This window comes from Magallana gigas, chromosome 2 (assembly GCF_963853765.1).
Source record: "Magallana gigas chromosome 2, xbMagGiga1.1, whole genome shotgun sequence".
NCBI lineage: Eukaryota > Metazoa > Mollusca > Bivalvia > Ostreida > Ostreidae > Magallana > Magallana gigas.
Window position 1 is genome coordinate 51,561,182 of NC_088854.1, and position 26,462 is coordinate 51,587,643.

At 34.4% G+C, this 26,462-nt stretch overlaps 2 protein-coding genes across 2 annotated transcripts; one reads left to right on the forward strand and one right to left on the reverse strand.

Annotated features, from left to right (window-relative positions):
• Positions 1–135: 135 nt before the first annotated feature.
• On the reverse strand, positions 136–18,599 carry LOC105340755 (FAD-dependent oxidoreductase domain-containing protein 1). The gene is made up of 11 exons (XM_034447264.2): positions 18,501–18,599; positions 14,387–14,591; positions 13,827–14,010; positions 10,891–11,020; positions 10,604–10,703; positions 10,312–10,406; positions 8,494–8,660; positions 6,687–6,832; positions 5,636–5,774; positions 3,348–3,452; positions 136–692 (listed from the first exon to the last, which is right to left on the reverse strand). The coding sequence occupies exons 2-11, from the start codon at positions 14,581–14,583 to the stop codon at positions 438–440; spliced, it is 1,518 nt and encodes a 505-aa protein (XP_034303155.2). The 5' UTR covers positions 14,584–14,591; positions 18,501–18,599; the 3' UTR covers positions 136–437.
• A 2,248-nt stretch (positions 18,600–20,847) lies between these two features.
• On the forward strand, positions 20,848–26,129 carry LOC105340756 (metalloproteinase inhibitor 1). The gene is made up of 6 exons (XM_011446953.4): positions 20,848–20,998; positions 22,588–22,691; positions 23,858–23,952; positions 24,816–24,918; positions 25,051–25,178; positions 25,594–26,129. The coding sequence occupies exons 1-6, from the start codon at positions 20,982–20,984 to the stop codon at positions 25,786–25,788; spliced, it is 642 nt and encodes a 213-aa protein (XP_011445255.3). The 5' UTR covers positions 20,848–20,981; the 3' UTR covers positions 25,789–26,129.
• The last annotated feature ends 333 nt before the right edge of the window (positions 26,130–26,462 follow it).

Sequence of the window (26,462 nt, forward strand, 5' to 3'; positions counted from 1 at the left end):
TTTACAATGAACGTATTAAAATTTTTAAAAATGGCTGATGCAGTACATGATCAAAGAGTCTAATGTAAGTGTTGATTGATTGATTAAAACCCTATACATGTACTGGACTACTGGTAAAATAAAACGCAACAAAAATTTCCATCTACAAATGTGTATTCTTTAAAATTATGAATGCTATAAAAACAATGCTCATTTTCAAAATCATGAGGATTCTATATCTAAAGTCTGTATATGATCATCACTGGTCTAAGATTTCTGGTTACAATATTAAAAAAATTTTAAGTTTATCAATCCACTTTTCTAATGCTGTATTAGGTGGCACACCCAGTATCAATCAATTCATTGATGAGAGTCAAATAACAGATGAATTAATCACAGAGAAGTCTCTCTAGAACTTTGACAGAATTGCTGTCCAGTCTCCATTTAAAAAGCCCATGTCACACTATAAAATCTTCTAAGATTTTTTCTCGTCTAATTATTCTGTCAAAATTAAATCTACTCAAATCCACGGTAAAGGTATCGGCATTGAGTATCATTTCGCTGATCGCATTGCCCACACAGATGGATTGCTGCAAACCGTGGCCACTCATTCCATTGGCTAACAGAAAGTTTGTGATGACAGGGTGAGGTCCAATGATTAAGTTCTGGTCCCATACGTTGTAGTCATAGTAACCAGCCCATGCACTCTTCAACTGAAATCAAAAGAAAAGTCATTTAACTGCAGAGGAACTCTGTGAATTTTCATAATAAACACAATATGAATAGCTTATCGGTTACATACTGTAAATTTCTTATTTTACGCGAATACTTAATCTCGCGATTCCTTGTATTAAATTGCAAGAAAATAAAATTGTGATCACCAATTTTTTGGTTATAATTTACTATAGCTGCAATAATGTAGCCCTCTCCCGATATTTTTTTTTTTTTTTTTGGGAGAGGCCTCTCCAGTAAACATCAGATATAAAAAATCGGAGAGGGCTACATTATTGCAGCTAAATTTACTATAGTTCAAAATTGTCTGAAAAATAAAAGCCAGATTTTAAAAATGGCGAGGGTCTCATGATTTTACGCAGAAATAATTCCTCGTATTTAATTAGGAATCTACAGTATATCTTCAAATCTTTCTACCCCGACACATTTATGACAAGAGGCCCATGGGCCACAACGCTCACAAGTTAATTGTAACTACCGGTACATGTAACTTTACAGATACTGTGATACAAAATACAGTATAATGGTGAGTCTAAGGCCACATAAAATTAATATTTAGATTCTCATCCCCGCCCGCCCCTCTGAAAATGGCCCGCCCAATGCATTTTATTGTGAAAAAAATTCTGTGGAAAAAAAATTCGGTAACAAAAATCGGGCTCAGCATACAAACAAGAGGCCCAGGGGCCACATCGCTCACCTGAGCAACAATTGCCTTAATTCTGATCAAATTAGCATTACAGTACATGTATCAAAATATCTTGACAACTAAGTACAGTAGATCTTGCAAAAAAAAAAATTGAAAATCTGCCAATTTTTATCCACCTCTTTCTTTTGGTAAATACCAAGCCCCTTTTGTTGTTGTACCTGTAAGATGATTTTTCTCTTTTCCTATATACCCCCCCCCCCCATTTTGTTGCCCCACTTTTCTCTAGGGTATCATGGTTTCATCAAACTTATATCTGCATAACCTGTGCTTTCACACTAAGTACTGAGTTTTGGACCGAAAAACTTTCCCAGAATATTTTTAAAGATTTTCTCTATATATGTAAAAATTCAAACCGCCATCACAGCCCCGCCCTACCACTAGGGACTGTGATTTTGAAATTACACTACCCGAGGATGCCTCTACACAAGTTAAAGCTTTTCTGGCCAAATGGTCTTTAAAAAGAAGATTTTTAAAGATTTTCTCTATATATTCCTATGTAAAAATTTATCCCCCTATTGTGGCCCCACCCTACCCCCGGGGACCATGATTTTAACGAACTTGAATCTACACTATCTGAGGATGCTTCCACTCAAATTTGAGCTTTCCTGGCCTAATAGTTTTTGAGAAGAAGATTTTTAAATATTTTCTCTATATATTCCTATGTAAAACTTGACCCCCCAATTGTGGCCCCACCCTACCCCTGGGGACCATGATTTGAACGAACTTGAATCTACACTACCTGTGGATGCTCCCATTTTAATTTGAGCTTTTGTGGCCCAATAGTTTTTGAGAAGAAGATTTTTAAAGATTTTCTCTATATATTCCTATGTAAAACTTGACCCCCCAATTGTGGCCCCAACCTACCCCCGGGGACCATGATTTGAACGAACTTGAATCTCCACTTCCTGAGGATGCTTCCACTCAAAGTTGAGCTTTTCTGGCCTAATAATTTTTGAGAAGAAGATTTGTTAAAAATTTTCTCTATATATTCCTATGTAAAACTTGATCCCCCAATTGTGGCCCCACCCTACCCCCCAGACCCATGATTTGAACAAACTTGAATCTACACTACCTGTGGATGCTTCCATTTTAATTTGAGCTTTTGTGGCCCAATAGTTTTTGAGAAGAAGATTTTTAAAGATTTTCTCTATATATTCCTATGTAAAACTTGATCCCCTTCTTGTGGCCCCTCCCTACCCCCGGGGACCATGATTTGAACAAACTTGAATCTACACTACCTGAGGATGCCTCCACACAAGTTTTAGCTTTTCAGGCCAAATAGTTTTTGAGAAGAAGATTTTTGAAAAATACCAACAAATTTTTAATAATTCTCAATTATCTCCCCTTTAAAGAGGGCGTGGCCCTTCATTTGAACAAACTTAAATCCCCTTCACCTAGTGGTGCTTTGTGCCAAATTTGGTTGAAATCTGCCCAGTGGTTCTTGAGAAGAAGATGAAAATGTGAAAAGTTAACGACGACAACGACGACGACAACGACAACGACTACGACAGACAACGGACAAATTGTGATCAGAAAAGCTCACTTGAGCCTTTGGCTCAGGTGAGCTAAAAATTCAAAATATTTTAGTGGCTGCCCAAAAATAAGAATTACCGTTTGATTTCAGTCATGTTTGTTATCATAAGGATACAAATTTCTTCATGTATTAACAGTTAAGTTGAAATAAAATGGAATTATAAGATTACAAGTGGGTTTGTGTACTCATATAAGCATTAACAATTTAAAAGAAAAGAGCTGTTGTTATTTCTAGAACATGAACGGTGGGAAAGGTGGTTTTAAAAAAATAAAAAAATAATAAATAAAATCTGCCCACCCGCCCAATATTTTTTTGCAAATCAAGATGAGAATCTAAATATTAATTTTATGTGGGCTAAATGCATATATAAGCACAAAAACCCCACTACGCACTTACCTTGATATTTTCAAAAGCTGGGATCCTGTGAGCTAGTCTTGGCCATATCTTTTCATTGAAAAACTCGTAATCTACATCTAAATTTTCAATAGATGGTTCCTCTTCCTAAAAAATAAATGAATAACCGACATATAGTTTAAGAGATATACCGGTACATAAATATGTATTTATTGTAATATCCAACATTTCACAGTAATATTGGAATTATTATTGATAACAAAATTTAAACAAGAGGCCAATTGGCCTTCACGGTCACCTGAGTAGCATATATCCCATACACAAATCTGTCATGGAGTCTCATATATGCATCTAATTAATTACGGTAGGTTTCATACTGGAGTAGAAAAATTATAAATTTGTAATGACGACCAATTTCAAGAAGAACTGTGAAACCTATAATTTTGGTGAAAAACTAAAAGATCTGATCTACAAAATCATGAATTCAGTTTTCCTTTCAGGTGTGTAGGAGTAAAGAAGATAATATTTTAACGTTATATGCATTAACATCTATACATCCATTTTGACCCTGCCCTAGAGTCAAAACCCATCCATGAGGGGACATGAAAATTAAAATTTCAGTAGAGAACTTCCTGGTTAACATAATTATTAGTCAGTTTTTTTATACAGATGTGTGAGAATAGAGAAGAAGATTTTTAAACATTATATGCATTAACACTATATTGCCATATTGCCCCCCCCCCTCATGTCCTGAACCCCTGACCCAGGGGCCATGAATTTCACAATTTAGGTAAAGGAGATTGTGGATATCATAACCATGTATTCAGTTTTTTGCCCACATGTGTGGGAGTAGAGAAGAAGATTTTTTAAGATTTAAAACATTTTTACTATATGGCCATATTAGCCCCACCCTAGAGCCTGAACACCTAACAAAGGGGTCATAAATTTCACAATTTTAGTAGAGGCCCTCATGGACATCATAACCATGTATTCAGTTTTTCGCTCACATGTGTGGAAGTAGAGAAGAAGATTTTTTAAGATTTAAAACATTTTTACTGTATGGCCATATTGGCCCCACCCTTGAGCTTGAACACCAAACAAAGGGGTCATGAATTTCACAATTTTGATAGAGGGCCTCATGGACATCATAACCATGCATTTAGTTTTTAACAAATATGTATGGGAGTAGAGAAGAAGATTTTCTAAGATTTAATACATTTTTACTATTTGGCCATATTGGCCCCACCCTAGAGCCTGAACCCCTCACTGAGGGGTCATGAATTTCACAATTAAGGTAGAGGGCATCATGGACATCATAACTATGCATTTAATTTTTAACAAATATATATGGTAGTTGAGAAGAAGATTTTCTAAGATTTAATACATTTTTACTATTTGGCCATATTGGCCCCACCCTAGAGCCTGAACCTCTGACCCAGGGGTCATGAATTTCACAATTTTGATAAAGGGCCTCATGGACATCATAATAATGCATTTAGTTTTTAACAAATATAAATGGGAGTAGAGAAGAAGATTTTCTAAGATTTAATATATTTTTACTATTTGGCCATATTGGCCCCACCCTAGAGCCTGAACCCCTGACCCAGGGGTCATGAATTTCACAATTTAGGTAGAGGGCTTCATGGACATCATAATCATGCATTTAGTTTTTAAAAAATATATATGGTAGTTGAGAAGAAGATTTTCTAAGATTTAATACATTTTTACTATATGGCCATATTGGCCCCACCCTAAAGCCAGAACCCCTGACCCAGGGGCCATAAATTTCACAATTTTGGTAGAGGGCTTCATGGACATCATAGCCATGCAACCAGTTTTTTCCTCACATGCGTAGGAGTAGAGAAGAAGATTTTTGAAAATTTGGCTTTTTTTGCATATTTGGCCCGCCCGTGGCACCCCAGGGGTGGTAGAGTCATGAATTTCACAATTTAGACTCTTCTTACCATAGAGATGCTTCACATCAAAAATGGTAACGATTGGCCAAGTAGTTTTCAAGAAGAAGTTAAAAATGTAAAATTGTTAACGCACGACACATGACGCACGGCGACGGACGAAGACCAATTGCAATAGGTCACCTGAGTGACTCAGGTGACCTAAAAAGTTAGGTAATACATGTACACTGTACCTAACTTTTTGAAAGATGTATATTTTCAAAAAAATCTCAGTTTTTTTCTCATTAAAATAGTTAAACTAAAATATGATATGAAATATACCAATTATTACATATCCAAGGTTCCTTAGCTTTGCTTTTACATGCATCTCTATAAACAACAAAACAGATAGCAGATTTGCACCCTGACTAAACTCACCTCTGATTCTGGGGAAGCTCCACATATATACATCCCCCCAAGCCCCTCCCTCCTGAAGTAGGTCCCAGTGATGTCCACAGTAAGAGGAGTGCTAATCCCCGGGCCGTTGTGACAGTGATAGGCATAAATAAATCTTTTCCTGTGTAAGACAAATAGATAGCAGTAATGACAAAATTGCTTATTTTATTTCTGAGTCTTATTTCATTATATATACTTGTAAATTTATGGTTTTCATTTTGAAGTATTTATTGATTAGAAATGCAAATTAATTAATTTAGAAAATCAGTATCCCTATTAGACAGTTCATGAGTTGTGTTAGAATTTTGCTTTCATAATAAAACAATTTCTTACATTTGCATACAAAATAACATGCTTCTGGCAATTATATGGTGTACATGTATTATCCATTGTTAAGAAGAAACATTTACTATGGTATGCATATAACTGCAAGCATGAATAAAGAGCTAGGTAGGGTAAAGAAATTAGTCTTTTATTGGCTGCCGTATTTGGGCCGTAATATACAAGTGTCATATAATAGTTTAATTCATTGTACCGCAAATTAAACTGAACCCGGGTTCAATATATTTGGGGGTGGAGGGGTGGAAGGGCTCAATGTATCACAGTAATATTTTGAACCCGGGTTCAATATATTGGGGGGTTCTAAATATTATATGACACCAGTATGTTCTGTATATGTATGTTAGAATCTCTTTGTGGCTAAAATTAAATTATACGTACTAAGTGCCGACATACTTTCGTCCTCCAGATATAGATCTCTTTATTAGAGAGATGAATACTTTTATTTGTATTTTAGGGGAAAGAGTCCAACAAAAGTTATCTCAAAATGGTGAGTCCTTATATTCTAATAGGAATTTCAGAGATGTACATTTAATCCAAGCCTACAAAGGGACATGCACTTTGAGAAAACTGGACTGTACCAGCAAATAAACAACATACTTTTTACTTTAAATAGGTGAAATGGATCTGTTGATTTGCAAATAAATTACAAGTGTACCAAAACATGCTTTGAGAGTGTTAATAAGGTTGTTACCTGGGTACCACAGGTAAGGGAATGGATAACGCCCCCGTTTCGGTCCCCATTCCTGCCAGCTCTCCTATCTGGCCAGCCCACGGTCCAGCACAGTTCACAACCTGATGACAGTTGGTCTCAAACATATCTCCATCAGTGTCCCTTGACTGTGGATAGTTGAACAACACAATGAATAAACATTGTTATAAAGGTACTCATCTCTTCCATGAAAAATCAAGACATTAATAGACTATAAAATTGGATTTTCTGGGGGATGCTGTTGATTTTATTTTTGCAATATTAAATTTTGCTGTTTCATCTCAATCTTAAAAAATTCATATGCAATAAAAAAAAAATTTTTTTAAATAATATTGGTAAAATAGTAATAAAATTTAAAAAAAAATGTACTATTTTTTAACCAAAACACACTTACTTGAAAAAAAAAGCCTGCTTATGAAATCTGATTAAAATATAGATCTCTACAATAGTGCAAAGTGCAAAGAGGTCAAACAACGACCCATTGAGAGTCATCTTTCATGGCTTCAGAATAAACTTTATCATTTGCATGAAAGATAAATTTATTAATAATCACAATTAACTTTAAGAGGTAGATGGTAATATTGTTTAATCAAAGTACTGAAGAACTGACGGGAGTTGATTTTGTCGATGTTAATATATTTTAAAATCAATGATATCTTATTTTGCATGACAAGTACATTTTTTAAAATATGAATTTTTGGACTTTTTCGACAAGAATGTCGAGAAACCCCCATCATGTTAAATAATATTTAAAGATAAAATTAATTCAATCAAACTATGTATCAGTAATAGAAATATTTCTCGAAAACTGTATGGATCCAAGCAATATTGAACTTTAGTCTCGTTCAACCAAACGCTCGGCTGACGAGACTCTCTGCTTGTTGGAGATCTACGGAGACAGCCGAGCGTCGACTTGAACGAGACTATATTGAACTCTGGCGTAGGAATATATACGACTACAAAAAATGTCTGAATTGTTCGTACCATTTAAAATCTAACTATTTTCAAGGTATTTGTAAATAAGTTTCCTTGAAAAACAATGCTTTAGCATACATTACATCAAATTTATCAATTTTTTTCAAGAACTAAGTCTTGTCAGCAGCGATGATTTGTGCTGAGGTCCAAACGCTGTTTCACTTTCGGTTTGTCCAAGTAACTGCATAGGAGAGTTGATTAAAATCAACTCCCAAAAAGATCACTTTCAGAAGATTGTAACTTGCCATATGATTGGTTAAATCAATGTTTATTCTGACATCTCAGAACATAACCCACATCAAATTGTCAGAACTCTCTGAACTTTGTGCTTCCGTAGAGATCTTTATTCAGATTGGGGGGTTAAGTAGAAGCATCCATACATGTACTTCAAGTGGCTGTGGTCTTTATGCAAGAAATCCAAGAAACTGATCATCAGAGAGGAAAGACTTACTATGACAGAGACGAGCACATACTTACTATGACAGAGGCGAGCACATACTTACTATGACAGAGGCAAGCACATACTTACTATGACAGAGGCGAGCACATACTTACTATGACAGAGGCGAGCACATACTTACTTTGACAGAGGCAAGCACATACTTACTATGACAGAGGTGAGCACATACTCACAATGACAGAGGCGAGCACATACTTACTATGACAGAGACGAGCACATACTTACTATGACAAAGGCGAGCACATATTACTATGACAGAGGCGAGCACATACTTACTATGACAGAGGCTAGCACATACTCACAATGACAGAGGCGAGCACATACTTACTATGACAGAGACGAGCACATACTTACTATGACAGAGGCGAGCACATACTGGTTGCCAATTGTTTCTGGTGCACTTAATTTTTTGGTGAAGCCAATGACCTCAGCATCAATATACCGCACTCCAAGGCCGATGTTTCTCTGTTTCAGGGCAGCCAGGAGTGAATGGGGATCAAACCAGCCCTCCCCGTTTAAACCTGAACAAGGAAACAAACAAATGATAGACCTGTTAGGACCAATTTCTGGGATAAATCTACCAATAATGTTGAATGGATAATCCACTGTGGAATCCTTGGATTTCATGGGAGCCATTGTCTATGGGTATTCGAAAAGTTACTGTTGTGTAATGATGTAAATTTGTGAGCTACCATTTCTATAAGAAAAATATATTAATTAACAGTTCCTCCTGTTTACCAAGTATACCTAGTTTACAATACACAAAGATTGAGTTACCATTTACAAAAACAATTTTTTAAGGAAAACAAAATGGTTTTATGCTAACAAAATTTTAGAATACATAATTATACTGTAGTCATGGAATTTATTATGGCATTTTTATTTTTTACTTAGTTCACAATAAAAGCATTAAATATGGTGCATTCATATTAAATTATTTCTCTCAGTTCTCATAGCAATTAAAGGGGTTAAGACATTTACTTTCCTAGATTTCTTCCATTAAGAAATTTTACGAGGGTAAATGTTCATTAATTACTCATAAGAATTGATAAACTGATGTATATATTTTAAAAGAAAAATTTATTCTCTGTGGAGTGAAAGCCACAAGAAAGATACCAAGGGCAGGGAAGATACACTTCTTTCTGTCTCAGTATTTATCATGGTATATGTGTCACTACAAAATATTTTCTTTTTGATTTAAAAAATATACTTTACATTTAATTAATTAAACTTTAAGCATTGAAAGAAACAATTTCACACTGCCATTGACATGGTCGCTATTTTGAATGTTCTGTAGTCCTTAGATTAAGTTTGTAAAATTGTTTGTCAAATATTTCGTAAATATAATTTAGTGTAGAATAAACAAGAGGCTTATGGGCCACATCACTCATCTTAGCAACAAAAGACATAATGAAATCAGCTTTATGGAGTCACATGCAAAATATCAGGACAATGTATTAAAAGATTTTTAAATTTTTCTCTAGCTATTCTTATGTTTATCATTGAGCTTCTTATGTAACAGGATGATTTTATAGTTGAATCTCACATTGAGCATTGAAGTTCTCAGGAACATCTTTAACAACATGTTACACCTTTTTTAAGCAAATGGTTTTTAAAAGAAAAACTTGAAAGATTTTTCCCTATAATATCACATTCCTTTGTAAAAATTCAACCCCCCCCCCCCAATTGTGGCCGAATCCTACCATTTTTTTTTTTAAATAAACAAATTTTCAATAATTATTATTTCCCCTTGAAACAGGACATGATCCTTTATTTCAACTTGAATCACTTTTACTCACTGATGCTTTGTGCTAAGTAAAATTGGTTGAAATTGAGTCAGCAGTTCTTGAGAAGAAATTGAAAATGTAAAAGTTTACAGACAGACTAACAGATGCCGGACAAAAAGTGTTCAGAAAGGCTCAGGTGAGCTAAAAAAGCAGGAATTTAAATTTTTTCATATACATTTGGGTATCTGTATTATTAACACACTAAATCAATTTTATTGATGTTTGAATATATTGTCCCAACACAACAAACAGTGAAATAGTAGAAATAAAAACAATACCGGTACAGTATGACTATGTTATAAAAATTAAGCCAATTTTGCAAGATCTTCATTTGATCTAGGAGCTTTACAAATATTTGAACTTATTCATAAAAAATTTGCCTTACCAAGAGAACCTGCCTCAATTCCATCAATATTTAACCATGGGAATCTCTGCTTCAGCATTTCTGCTGAAAACATCTCCACTTCAGCTCCTAAATATCTGTCAAAAAACAAAACACATTCAAAACAAAATAGTTGTGACACTTGTGTCCTTTAATTTCAGAGGTTGATTAATATCTCAAGGTCATTTTCTAGAGGGGGAATTATCATGAAAGAGTCTTTCTATGGTGAAGAAGATATCCTATTAAAGGAATTTATGGGGGACGTGTATTTCAAGCAAAAGACAAATTAGATTACTTTTGCATTTTCACAAGCTCTTCTAACTTTTCAGCTTTCTCTGGCGTTGCAAGGAATAAGTAACCTTGGTGATTAAACTGTACATCAGGAGGGGGCTGATCTGTAAAACATTTAATCCTACAGGATCTTTTAAAATGCAACCAAAGATATCTAAATACTAGTACAGTCATGTTTTTGTAGTTGTACTTTCATACTGAAACACATTTTAAACACATCAGTATATACACATGTTTACATTTATTTCTTACTGTACATTTTGAAATGGCAATGAAAATCACAGACGTTACCTATTAATCCTAAGAAGAACTTGATATTCCTCAAGAATTTTGTGGTAAACATTGACATCTGCACATTCTCTGTGACACTAAACTGGTGTCTGATGCCCCCCGCTGACAGGGAAGAAGAGGCTGTGGTGTACTACAAGAACATCATTAACTCACATGTAAACATTAATTCAAAATCTTAATGCGTTAATACTGACTCTGATCAATTGGTGTCAATTTTATTCAATCTTGTTTGTTAATTATCAGAATCACAATAGTTGCACATTTTTTATCATTCACTCTGTAATGTAATATATTGTGACACGATGGCAGTGTTTTTCTTTGAAGCTTACCATTTTGTATTGTTATACTTTCATGTTGAATACTGAAATCTGATTGGTTAAGACGCAGTTCATAATCCTTTCTATTACCCTCAGCGTTAGCAACGCACTTAGCAACGGGTAACATTAAATAAATAGTGCCTGTTTGGGAGGGTAACAGTTGAAATTGACACCCCGAGAAAACCATTGTCAACCAACGCGAAGCGGAGGTTGACAATGGTTTTCGAGGGGTGTCAATTTCAACTGTTATCCTCCCAAACAGGCACTATTTATTTTGTTATACTGAATGTCTTTATTTTTAAGAAAATTTTACTGCTTTTATATAGGAATAACGTGAATTCTACAGCGAACCGTACGCGCATAATTTTCGCGCATGTAACATTTTTTAATGTTACCCGTTGCTAAGTGCGTTACTAATGCTGAGGGTAATAGAAAATATTATTAACTGCGTCTTAACCAATCAGATTTCAGTATTTAACATGAAAGTATAACAATAAAAATTGTTACATGCGCGAAAATTATGCGCGTACGGTTCGCTGTAGAATTTACATTATTCCTATATAAAAGCAGTAAAATTTTCTTCAAAATTAAGACATTCAGTATAACAAAATAAATAGTGCCTGTTTGGGAGGATAACAGTTGAAATTGACACCCCTCGAAAACCGTTGTCAACCTCCGCTTCGCGTCGGTTGACAATGGTTTTCTCGAGTCGTCAATTTCAACTGTTACCCTCCCAAACAGGCACTATTTATATAATAGCAACACAGTACAAGGCTACTGGGGGCGGAGCTATTTGCTGTACTGTATTACCTGATAAAGTGTGCGATATTAGCCAATAAACCGTTCTGTATTAGCCAACTGTTCTGTATCTTAAATACAGAACAATCTAAATATAAATCAATGCAACAATAAATGCAACATATTTAAATCTAATGTCAACTTTAACAAAATCAGTATGCAAATACTGTGGAATCATTAGATTTTGTGGTTGCTAAATTTTCGTGGAATTCGTGGGTACCTCTCATCCACGAATTAACATCCTCCACGAATTAATAAATAAGTGTTATTATATAAATAGTGCCTGTTTGGGAGGGTAACAGTTGAAATTGACACCCCGAGAAAACCATTGTCAACCGACGCGAAGCGGAGGATGACAATGGTTTTCGAGGGGTGTCAATTTCAACTGTTATCCTCCCAAACAGGCACTATTTATTTTGTTATACTGAATGTCTTAATTTTAAGAAAATTTTACTGCTTTTATATAGGAATAACGTGAATTCTACAGCGAACCGTACGCGCATAATTTTCGCGCTTGTAACAATTTTTAATGTTACCCGTTGCTAAGTGCGTTGCTAACGCTGAGGGTAATAGAAAGGATTATGAACTGCGTCTTAACCAATCAGATTTCAGTATTCAACATGAAAGTATAACAAAAAGTCATATTTCCTTTGTAAGTTTAACAGAATACATGAAATTACCGTACGTCCCCATGAACTTGTAAAATTTAAGCGATCTACGAAAATTGGCCCCCACGAAATTTTATGATTCCACAGTAATATTCAAAACTACTAAAATACACATAGCAAGAAAAGGAGTATGGGTCCTTCTCAATAAAAATTTCCCAAGAAAATTAGGACTTTTTTAATTCAGGAACACAGCACTTAATTCCACTGAGTTATTTAGATCCAAACGAAAATGAAAACTGGTTTTCCTGGCAAGAGGTTTTTGCATCGTCATCTTCAGAATTATCCAAATTTACCAAAGATAAGCCATTTTTCAAACACATTCAAGGCCTATTTTGTAATAAATTTTGTGTTTCGGTTTTCCTGACCTTCAATAATATTTCTTCATTCTTATCGTTTTTACGACTGGTCCAAATCTAGAGGCAGTGTTTTCTTTCACTTTGCTCTTATGAACGTCACAGTCCATAAATAGTCATAATTTCCCGCAATCAAAGTCGATTGAACAGCTGTCTGCAGCGCCCGCATTCGAATCAGCACAAAAACGAAGAATTTGAAGCCCTTTAAATACATGATGCTCTGTCTCTATATATTTGCATATGAGCGATAAGGTAATATCGTCTACTTCGTCCGTTAAAAAATCAAGAGAGCTTATGTCCATCTTACCCTAGCTGTAGTCAAATATAAACTGATACAGTCTCACGCCATCTGCGGAAATTGTGTAAAAATCATCTAACTCCAATACACTTATTGACCCTGGAATGCACCTAGGTTTTTTTTCGATACAGTAAGAAGTGAAATTTACATGTCACTGCTATTCAGTAAGAAGTGCCAGATGCTCAATCGTATCACAAATCATTTAGAGAACGAGACAGGTTCTCTATGTTTGATACAAAATTGGGGGTGGAATCGTGCGTAGCACGAGTCCACCCTACGCACGAGTCCACCCCCAAATTTGTATCAAACATAGAGAACCTGTCTCGTTCTCTAAATAAAACATATATATACACAAATATATGATTAAGTGGCTGACAAGAGGTTTGCAGTATTAATACTGTACAATATATGAGCTACTCTGTGTTAATTCAAGATAAATAAGTCTTAAACAAAATTAGTGATTAAATAAAATTCTAAACAGCTGTATATGACCACTCTTTACCATTGGATCCCTCTCTATAACCATGATTTCGCGCTCTCTATTTGTTTGTTTGTGAGCGACAAAGAAGGCTACCGCTGACCCCACCAGCCCTCCACCAACAATCACTAGGTCAGTTGACCTTGGAATCTCTTCTTTTAAAGAGAACATTTTGGATATGGATTCCTTGAAAAACTTCCCCATTTTCCTGTCAATGTAAGGTCAAAGATGTTACATTAATCTCGGCTGAGATTTGGCTCAGCTTGAAATTTGGACTGATGGCTTCACTGAATCTTTAGGCAGACCTTCATAATTTAAGTCTGAAAAAATCAACAACCCCAACTTTTGATGAAGGTCTCAGTCCTGAATATCAAGCCAAGCTTCATACAATGTGTAAATTAATATGGGGCTGCTTACACAGTTTACAGGACATAAATTAGACAAAACTGGTTAATTCTTTCTTTAAATTAGGTGCTATTTGATTAATTTCTTATTAAATTTTGCATTTTCATTTTCCTTGCTAATTGTTTCCTGCAAACTAATTTTTTTTTTTTACAAAAAGAGTGCATCCAGAAAATCATTACCTTGCTTTTCCTGCACCAGGTCTGATTTTTTCATTTCCTTCTTCATCATAAATATAGTCGTTCTCATATGAATTACCATCACTCTCATCTTTTTTACCAGAGAAGGATCTAACTCCACTTAGTGACAAAGGCTGCCATTTCCTTGATGAAGATAGTATTTGTTGCAAATACTTCAGATTTTTAAATGCCAGTCTCATTGTAGGTGCTAAAAACAAATCAAAATTTACAGAATATCCTAAAGACTTGAGAGCAAAGAATTCATGTACCTACATGTAATGGTACATATTCTATCTACATTTAGCTGCAAACCTATAGCTCAATTAAAAAAAAAAATTATGATAGAGGTTAGAGAGTTTGGAAAGTTTCAGTTTCTTCAATGCAAATCAAAAACACTATTTTTATGCACAAAATAGGAACAAAATAAGAAATCAAGCTAACTCAAAGTAATTTTAACACTGAATACAGCTTCAAAACCTCTGAGATTTAAAACCTACATGCGTAAACATTTACTGTTTCACAATAAATGTTGCACAACATTTTTTCAGGGTAAACTGCTACAATTTACTGAAATATGAGTATAATAACAGCAATTTATTTATAACAAACAACCTATGATATAATCATCTACCTATCAAACTTTGCCAAACCACCTGAAACCATATACATTTGCCAGTACATGAACCACAGTTGTCATTTAGGGAAATTTTCGAGAAGCATTGTAGGGATCAGTAATGATAATGAGTAAATCTTTAAGGCAACATTTATAAAGTTTCTTAATCTACCCGTAAAATGAGAGCTTGATATTTCTAGGAGAAAAAAACAGTATCTTAGATTACGATTTTCAACCCAGGTACGAATATGATGCAATTTGAATTTTGAACTCAGTTACAGTGATTCCAGTGGGAAGAGGGTAAAGGATCTTAACTTAATTTTCAAAATTGTAATGTCAAACTCTATGGTCTTGTTGAATACCTAGCTATTGTATTGTTGAGGTAGGAAATATTGTTTAAAAGATGTGAACAAGATTTTATAAAAAAATGTATTATCTAAAGTTGCTTGACTTTGGTCTGAATTAAACAATATACTCTCTTCTCATTATATTGCGGGTTCCGTTGTATCGCGGTATGTTCCAAAAAATAGGATTCCCGTTTTTCGCAATTTTCCACAAGGAGTTCATGCTCCAACTTCAGGATGAGTGCAAAGAAGGTTGTCAAATATATCATGTATATCAGCAAATAAAATTTTGCTCACAAATTAAAATTTTTCAAGAGAGAAAGCAAGTTCAAAAGTCCACAATGTATCTGATGAAAAAAAACTAAATAAAAAGCATAATAAAATGTTTATTTTATTCCCTAACCAGTTTAAGTGACTTTGCTTTCATGAAGAGTCATATTTTATTTTTAAAAAATAAAAACTGTCCGTTATAACTGAACCAGGCTTCCAGATTTTCAATGCCACGATACAATGGAACTCTCTAATTTTGAAGGTGAATAAGACTTGTGATTTAAAAATAGCATACAAAATAAACTACGTAAGTTGGGAAATTGATGTTTCTCAGAGAAGCTGGTCTAATACAAGCTTTTTGAACAGCACTAATGACGTGTGAAAATGATAACTTGGTATATCTTTTTTTAGGGAAAAAAATAAGTACAGCGATATTATGAGACACATAGAATATCACACTGTTGTTTTGATCTCAGCCCTGGTATCAGCCTGAGCGGTTGGTATCGGCCCAAGCCCGAAAGGCGGGGGCCGATACAATCCGAGGGCTGATACCAGGGACGAGATCAAAACAACAGTGTGATGTTGTTTATATCATATATCTAAAATCAAAGACTTTTATTCAAATTCCAAATAAGGAATATAATTTATCATGAAGAAGCTATAGATTTTTTTTTGGATTTACAAAACTTGTTCGTTTTATTCTTTTTTATATGTGTTAAGAACTGTATGAGTTGTCGGACTTTGTTGACAAACTATGTTGTTTGAAATATATAGTAGAAGAGAGTCTATCGTCTGAAATGAAGCACTATCTATTAACGAGAGAGAAACTTACATCCTTCCCAACGTCGTAATGATTCAAATTCCCTCACTGGGATTTCGTAAGTTTCCTGTCAGATTCCATTCATAAAAATCCATACTGTTAGACCTATAGGGCCTAGCAAGTTGTTTGAGAATGTTCATAAGTGCGTCCATTACTTTAATCACTTAATTTTTACAGTCTTATCTCTGGTTTTCTAAGATTAAGTCTCGTTCCATCCTTCTCTATATCCTTCATAATTTTAATGTTGAGATATTAAATATAGCATGCTATTGTTCTGAATACACAACCGTTGTGTAGGTTACCTCCCCTTGCTTAGCTACATATCACTCTTTGGCGCTATTTTTGAATTATTATTTTCAATTTTCAGCAATAAATAAAAATATTCAGACGTGTAAGGTGATGCTTTGTATTACATATTTGTTATTCTATCGTTATTTTACAAACTAGTCTTAATTTAAAGCAAAGATATTTGGGAATTAGCGATTTTAAATTTGAGGGCAATACACCCTCTTGACGACGGGCTGAGACAGAGAAATATCAGCCCCGAGGGCGATACAGCCCTAGCTTCCAGTTGCTGTCTCAAAACACTAGTCCAATACCAGGGCTCGAGCTGGGCTGCTTCGCCATTTTCGCCAATGGCGAATTTTTTTCAAATGTGGCGAAAAGAAATTTGAATGTGGCGAAAATCCTTTTTTTGTAATAAAATGGTATAAAAAATCAGTGTTCAGTTTTCGTTTAAAATATACACCTGTTTATTCAGTCAGTGTGTTTATTTAGTCATTGCACGCGACCGGAAATCTCGCGTCGCTCCAGTGCACACAGAACTCTGGCCAGATAATAGCCTCAGGTAATATTTGGCAGCAAGACGTCGATAATTATGTAATCGGGCACGAGACTGTTGTATACACGGCTTGTGGTCAATTTTTAAAGCATTTAAGGTCTAACTCATTATACTGTTATCGTCTCCATATTAGTGTCAAATCGTAACCAGTGCACCGATCGCTAAATAACTGGTTATATAAATGCGTATAATATGTATACATCAATCGTATTCCCGAACATTTGTTTTTGGATAACGTTGAAACTATTTATTAAAATTTTCTATAATTGGGTTGTGTTTGCTTTTCTCTTATGAAATTTCAAAACACTGCAGTCTGTCGTCATTGATATGGACATATCAACGCAGACAATTAATTTTCTTTGATGTCCAGTGCGCTGCGGTATAAATATGATAATCTTGCTTGACCAAATACCCCATTTACTTTTGACATTTGGCTTGTCAATATGGGGAAACGTAAACTTGTAGCTTCTGACCCTTGTCAGTCTAAAATTCAGAAATTGTCAATGTTTTGTTTTTCTTCCAATTCGGGGTCTGAACATTCAACCCCTCCTGCTCAAGCATCTAATTCAGTCAAAATAGTCAAACCATCCACTCCAAAACGTAAATTTAACATCAGTTGGAAATTTAACAGGAACTGGTTGAGATACGATTCCAAATTGGGCTTGATGTTTTGTGACTTATGCATTTCAGCCAACGTTCAGAATGTTTTCACTGAGGGGTGTAGCATTATGAAGAAAGAGAATAAAGAGAGTCACTGTAGTGCTTTGTTCTACTGACAGTTTATTTATTATTTATGTAACACATGGGTTATGATATGTTATATGTTTACATGTTTTGATCTGTTATCTGAATAAAGTATATCAAACAATTTATCTTTTAATCATTTAGAAATAAGTGTTGGTTTATAGTAGATGTTTTACTGGATATTAAGGGATATATATAACATTTTAACATATTATTCAGTTATATAAGTGTTGGATTTGAAGTATTAGTTAATGAACATATTGCGCCGCGTAACGACGCGCAAAAGTGGCGAAAGGGAAATTTGGTCCAATACACTTCTTGGTATATGATATAACAGTATAGCAAAATGCGCAACCTTCAATCAAGGTGAAAAAAAACAGTCTAATCACATGGCCATGCATGTATTTAAATAAAAAAAACATGTTGGTGTTTTAAGAATTACTTTTACCGGACTGGCAATTAAAATCGACTCTTGAAATACTTACTGATTTGATCAAAATGTTGCAAAACATGTGATGTTTACGTTAACATGGCTGAATTTCATTTAGGAAACAAAAATGGCACAGTTATGTTGAAAACCAATACGTAACAAATATGTTAATCCCGGATAATATATGGACTATGTACGAAATACAATGTATGAAAAACTCAGAAAAAATAAATCGATTATAAATTCGGAAGAAAATATTTGTAAGGAAATGGGATCGAGGGGGCATCATCGGAAACCCACGGCCAGTCTCGCATACGCTTACTGATTATCAGTAAGCGTATGCGAGACTGGATCCGACGATGGGATGGGGGGGGGGGGGGGGGGTCAGTCACCAATATCTCGTGTTCTGCGACCCAGTTCAAATTTCAAAATGTTTTATAGATATGTAAAGGTCATTATTTTTAATCGATTGTTAAAGGGACTTGGACACGATTTGACTTAAGATTTTCAAATTTTATTTTTCCATTTTCAATGTTTATACTGATAAATATAGAAGTTTATAATGCTATGTCAAAATTTGTAACTCAAATATCAAGTTATAAGCAAGATACAGATTTTATAATTCTTTGTTTTGTAAACAAAGCTCGAATATTGTCTTCTTCTTTTTTACATATTCGTTGTATTGGTGTAAATTTCAATCAAATGTAACTTTCTTTTGTTGATGATAGTATTTACGAAGATATTGAATTAGTTTTTAAAAATTGTTTTCACATGTCATTTTTCTAAGAAATGGTAAATCTCTACTTTAATTTTTTTGTAAACAACTATAAGACTCGAGCTTTGTTTACATTACTATCAATTCTTACATCTTTATTTCGCTTGAAACTTGACTTTAACATTTAAAATATTTTGGTCAATCATTTAAAATGCACCAACAAACCATTTTATACATAAAAAATAAAAATAAAATTTTTGATCTCAAATGGTGTCCAAGTCCTTTAAACTTCCTTAAGGCATTTTATCATTTGCGCAAAAAAATACTTGAAACTAATATTATCACTAATAAAGGGGTATACCATTTTCTTAAGCAAAATGTGCAAGGGTCGGACATACATTGTATTTTTTATAAGCTGCTGGCATCGGATATCACTTGAAGCATTTGGTTAGGGGGTAGACAAGTTAACAATTAATTTTTTTCTGATAGTGAATATACATGTACTTTAATTCCCTAACCAAAGTAACATTAACATGTGTTTTGGTGCACAAAGTAATTGTATACATGTCTTAAATTCTTGCTGTAAATTTTTTTGGCATTGGGTCTGCTTTGTGTGAATGTATGAATAGTGAAACAGTTTAAGGGGGATGTGTGGTCATCTTGTACATGTAAACATCATTGAACTGGCTTGTTTCTGCACACCCACCCACCCCCTCTTCTTTTACGAATTTAATGACTACACATTCTGGTAGGTTTTAAAATAGTCAGATTATATTTTAGTGTTGAGCAGCAGAAAATTGCTATAGTCAAATCAATGATAAGTACTCAAAAGTAAGACTAAGTGTCTTGTTAAATTATCCTCTCCACATGAGGACTTTGGTGGGCCTTGTATATTCTTTCCGAATAAATCAGGAATTAGTATAAAGAATGTGCCCTTCAAATATGCATATATCTGAGAATTTTTGCAAAAGAGTTACAAATATAAAGATATTGTGATTGAACCTGTGATGCTACATGTAATTATGAATATTTCACCCAACTTTTCCACACACACGACGAAGGGGGGGGGGGGGCAAGGAGACGGTTCCCCTCATTTTGTCTTAAAATGTCTTCAAATGAACTGGGTCCCAAAAGAGGGAATCTTACGTAAATATATATTTTTTAGACACGAGGCACAATGACTGAATAACACCCCACCTTTTCTTTTAAAGATTATTTTGGTAGGACTGTACCCACACAAAAACGGTGCTCAGTGTCTGCCAGAATGTCAGTTCTATCTGACCTAGCTTAGTGTGTCATAGATCCGTATCGAACAGTTTATCATTGAAGAGTTTAGGGGAAAACACTTTCCTCAGCTTTCCATTTCATCTCCTATTGACCTATTAGCGTCCTAATTTTTGCGGATGAATTTTGTTATAAGCACCTCTCTCTCTCTCTCTCTCTCTCTCTCTCTCTCTCTCTCTCTCTCTCTCTCTCTCTCTCTCTCTCTCTCTCTCTCTCTCTCTCTCTCTCATAGTATAGTAATTTATCATCATGCAAACCAGAAAATCAAAAAACAAATATCTAGCTTATCTTTTAAATCTCCGCAAAATTATAATTTAAGAACAAGCCATTTGTAAACCCAGACTACTGGAAGTAAAATTATGATATTAAATAATTAATGATATGCAATACCGCGTATGCATGAATTAGTTTATGATATATGGCGGTTTGCGGAGCGTCACTCGTCCCTCTGATTAGATAACGTACTATGTGAGTGGTTTGCTGTTTTTTTCTCCAAGGTTTATTCGACGTTCCAAGATTTTTGACATCTTTAAGACGATGACTATCCGTAGCAGGTAAGAATTTATCCCTACTTCGATCTGTTCGCTCGATCTTTTTTTCTCTTCAGTCTTTTGGGTTGTATTATTTATATCTTTCCTCTTCGACAGGCAGTATAAATTAAAGATAAATCAAATCTTAATGTCTGAGATTCTATTTCTATAATAGATTATGTAAAAATATACCTTCTGTGACACCAAAGGTGAAGTTTTTGTCGTAAACGAATAGATCTATGATCAAATCGGGGCAATTTGTTACCTTTCACACGTGTCAAGCATTCAATTACTCCCACTCTTGCACAAATATATCATAACTTGGGTTATTAAATTGATATCTATGGGTGGGGATGTCCTTATTTAATGTAATGTATATATGAGGATTTACATTTTATGCAAATCAGCTTTCATTACGACGATTTTCATGACTTTGTATAATTCTAATTAATAGCGATGACGATTCAAGGTGTATTCTATGTGGTAAATAAATGTCGAAATGTAAACAACGCCTTCCCCAACACATTTCTACGGTAGAAAAGTCAGTCTGATAAAAATCAAACTTTCCACCACATGGAATGTCAGGCATTTTCTTTATTCTGCAACAAATTAATTGAGGAAATGTTAACACCTATAAATTTGGGAATCTAATGAATACCATAGATTTTGATTCATTAAAAAAATTGTCCATATTTGTTAAAAAATTGTTCGCTCGATTTATTTAATTCCTGTTCTCTTCCTAATTTGACCCTGCATTTTACATTTGTAAATATTTTTGTTTTGGTTTTTTGTACCTCATCTACCATTGATATGGTTTGAGAGAAATAAACATTCATTTTAAAGGATAAAAATCAAACTTTCCACCAGGATTTTTATTGTGATTGTCTAGTGAACACATTTTATTATATATTGATATTATGCATTTAATAACTGCAAATTAAAAATTTAAAGTATGTTATTTGCAAACAAAGCAACCATCCATTTTTTGCGGGAAAATATAAAAGAATTTTGTATATCAAAATTCAAGCTTAGGTTTTAATTTATGAAATAAATATTGATGCAAGTTAGTTTGAAAAATTGTTCAATTTTAATCCTGAGGCTCAAAGAGCTTTTAAAAGGGGTATACGGTTTAAGATAAAAATGACCAGTAAGGATGCTATAATAACATGTAGTACCATTGGAATCAAACTAATATATGAAAGCGTTCAAGCATTTCTGGATTATAACCCGAGAAGGGGGGGGGGGGGGCAAAAAGGGTTTAAACAATGTGCTTATGGACAATTGTATTGTGTCATCTTTTGATGAAGTATTGCAAAGTTATTTAGATGGGATCTACTTTCGGGCAAAGAATTTACATTTTCTCTGAGGTAAGCGAAGTTACATATGGGTATCTTACAATAATTACCCAATTTTATTCAATACTAGTATTTTCATATTTGTACGTTGCGTTGTAGGGATTTTATTCTAAACAAATAAACAACGTTTAAACAATGGGCTTACAGGTTGGTTTGATTATAACAATGTATCATCTTATTACGAACATGCAATATAAATTTTTCCCGACTTTAGACCCTATTTTATTCCAACACGACTTTTTGACGGTTTTCTTTCAGGGCCCACTTTCTAGCAGTGTCCTTCCTCCATTTGATCTGTGTGTGTTACCCCTGCACCTGTCCCTACAAGCACCCCCAGACGGCGGTCTGTGGGGCCGACTGGGGTAAGTAACATTGAAACAATAAAACAACTTCAAAACATCATACTAGGTCATTAACAACGTTATCATCGCCACAGGTGTGTTTGTGAACCAATGTCAGTAGCACCAGGTAGGCATTTGATAATTATCGGATTATATTGTTGTTGATGTGGACAGGATGTAAATACACCTAGGACTACATGATGAAAGGCACCATCAGTGCTGCTCCGAATAATACTGACATTCAAATGTAGAACAAATCTGTTGAGGGATATTTAAAGAGTGGCTGTAAATAGTCTGTAAAGGATAAAGAAAAGTGTACATGAAACTCATTCAATAATTGGAATCTGATGCGACCCAATTCAACATGAACGTACGAGTATATTTACCGTATATCCGGTGATTTTTGCGATGACCTAATTTTCGCCTTTTTGCAATCACTTTTACATTGCAAAATATTAGATGCGCAGAAAGTAAATATCCGGTGTTTTTTCAAGAAGAAAAATTTAAATTGCAAAAATGACTGCTGCATATATAAAAGTTACACATTTGCCCCATTTTCGCAAATTTTGTGACCACCCCACCCCCCGGATTTCTGGATTTCATGAAATATAAAATAGGCATTAGACAATTGATCCATTTACATTAGAGGCCTACTAGTATATATATCAAGATTTCTTAAATATCAACTGTGATTTAAAGAAATAAAAAGGAATACAAGCTAGCAAATCTATAATTATTAAAGCAGAAGGAAAAAAGAATGATAGCCATGGTAAAAAAGGGCGGGATACGAACGGAAAGCAAAGATGACACATCCCTATAATCTGTATTTGATCTGAGTCTCACTGAACCGTTTGAGACACATTGAAATGGAAAAATATCTTATAACGTTTCTTTTGGATCGCTTTTAGGGACATGGCCACGATTTTTATTAACCCTCCCACCCGCAAAGTTTATCTTGTAAGTCACTCTAACGTAATTGAAATACACCCTGATCAACAATTGTTGATTAAAGGAAGGTGTAGACCATTCTTTATAATTAATTTATCCTGTTTTGAATGAAACATGTTTGTCTTTGGCAAGAATTAAATCAAGTTTATTTGAAATCCGATTTGTCATACTTTTGGATTAGTAAACTTTGGTATCTTTAATTTGTTTTGCATGTACATATATGGATTCTTTTTTTTCAGCACTACTAGGGACAGTTCAATCATCACAGAATATCACAGGAGACGATGGCAAAGCGAAACACAAATACGAAATTTATATTATTAAGGTCATAAAGGTCAGATTCAGACTCTTATACTATTTCAAAGAGAGCTCAAGGTATATATGAATTAAATTTTTGGATAAACATTTTGGATGTATTTTGCTTCATTCTAATTTTTTCATTTTAATATAGAATTTCATCCAAACTTCACATAAAAAGTCAATCGCGGTACAACCAATTTGTATCCCAGATATTTCGGATCCGCCAAAAAATGACAAATTTTGACTAACTTCGCCTAAATTTTTGTTCAGAATTGAATCGGTCAAAAATAATGTAAGAAAGGAAGGAATGCTTCAAGATGGTATAGCGGGTTTTGATGTAACACCCCGCTCATTCGCAGCTGTGTTGTTTATACATATATTATGCGACATACTTTTGCTCACTTTGCATGAATAAGTAAAAATGAGAGAGAGAGAGAGAGAGAGAGAGAGAGAGAGAGAGAGAGAGAGAGAGAGAGAGAGAGAGAGAGAAACGAACCAAAAAACATTCTCTATTTGTTAATGATTCCAATAAAAAGTAGCGACCATTGCTGGAAAAAAATCATTTTATATCTGCAATGTTTGTTGCCTCATATTCTCATGAACCGCTTATGAACCGCTGAAGATATCTTTTAAGGAGGCTGGATGGTCAACAAAATACCCATCACAGATACCATAGTCATATCTTTTTTTTTTACCATATTAGCTAACATTTGTAAAGAAAAAACCCAAATATTTTATAATGAAATTTAAACATTTTCCTTTTTCTTCAAACAAAGCTCTTCTTTTTTAGGCGGTTAAAAATGTCACCGACCATCGAATCCTCTTAATGTTTAACTACTATATATGTGTGAACATGTTGTGGATGTCAATTTATATTCATATCGAATATTTCTGTAGGATAAAACATCAAAACTTAAGCACAAATCAGTTACACCGGTGATCACCCCGCTCGACGATTGTGCAGTCAACATACAGAAAGATTCCAGGAGTATATTTACAGGTAATTTCATAATTTAAATGCTGTTATTATATAGAAAAATTCATGTTGATGCTTTTTCCGTGTTCAACATCTTTTTCTTTTCTTTTTTAACTAAATTCGTGTTTTATAACTTTTCAATTCTTCAATTAACAGGAAGCTTTGACGGGCTTGGCTATGCTACCATGACCAAGTGTGATTGGCACGAAGATTATACTGAAGTCCCAAAATGTCAAAGAAGAAATCTGTTTAAAAAATTCTATCAAAAAAATTGTGGGTGCATTGTAAGTAAATTACAGAAAATAAAAATAGGTCATGTAATGGATGGATGGATGGATGGAATTATCCATTCTAGGAGAGACAGAGTGAAGGAATTATAGTTAATTTAGAGAAATAAGAAAATATGCTGATATAAGATGGCCGATCTTACGTACGCTTACAAAGAGTAGGTCAAATCTTGTTTTCTCATTATCAACAAATATTTATCATATTTTAGTAAAGCATGGCGTTTTAAAAAAGATTGTTGAGATATCTGTACAAATGCGTAAAGGAACCAATAGAAATAGGTCAGAAATAGGTCTTGAATTATTTATGAGAACGAGAAAAAATTGGCGAGTTTGCTTACGGTCAGTAAGCGTAAGCTAGAGTGGTCATATGTTTCCGACAGTAAAAATAATACTATAATTGCTTTTTCGAAAGGTGTGTCTCCCTGGTGAGTGCCCCACGGACTCCACCCCTCACTGTGTCATGCGTTCCTCTGACGACTGTGACAACAAACACAGTCATTGCGCCTTGTACTCTGGTTGTAACAAGTGCTCCTGGAGACGCTGTTTGTCTTACTATGACTGCCAGGACAGTCAAGAACCTGTGTCAATACAGGACTTTGTGTTATAGTACCAACATCAGCTGACGGACAGGTAAACTACCGAAATCAACACGTGGACAAGGTATGGAGCTCCCCTGTGGTGGGGGACAACAAATCGACCCAAGGATCGAGATGCAATGATAGTGGGTGACTCTACCGGGCGATCCTGGCTAGCTGATGCAATGTGAATGTGTTCTCATAGGGTGCATTGACAATCCTTCTGTTGTTGTATTTATTCTTCGATTTTGTGAGATAAAATTGTTGTTTATGTGAAAATTTTCAAGCAAATGTATAACATTATGAACATGTATGTAAGAGAATAATGATCAAAGTATAAATAAATCACACACAGGTGTTTTTGTATCATAGATATTATGAATGTTTGCACGGTTATAATAGCATGCATCGTTACTGTAAAAGTAATTAAGTTCAACTAGCTAAAACAAAGAGATAAACACACACAAACATGAAATTGAAAAAATGAAATCTAACAATGCTAAATAATCTTTTATGTAGTTAAAAGAGGGATGGGGTGTATTCAGATAATTTGTCATTTCAAATGGTGGCGACTTTAAAACCATCGTAAAGAGAATTTTTTTTTATTAAGCATTCATGCAAGAAACAATTGTAAAGATAAGTAATACAGTTTAATTGGTATCTCAAGTAAATTTCTGCGTTTTAAATAATTTCAACATGTACGTAT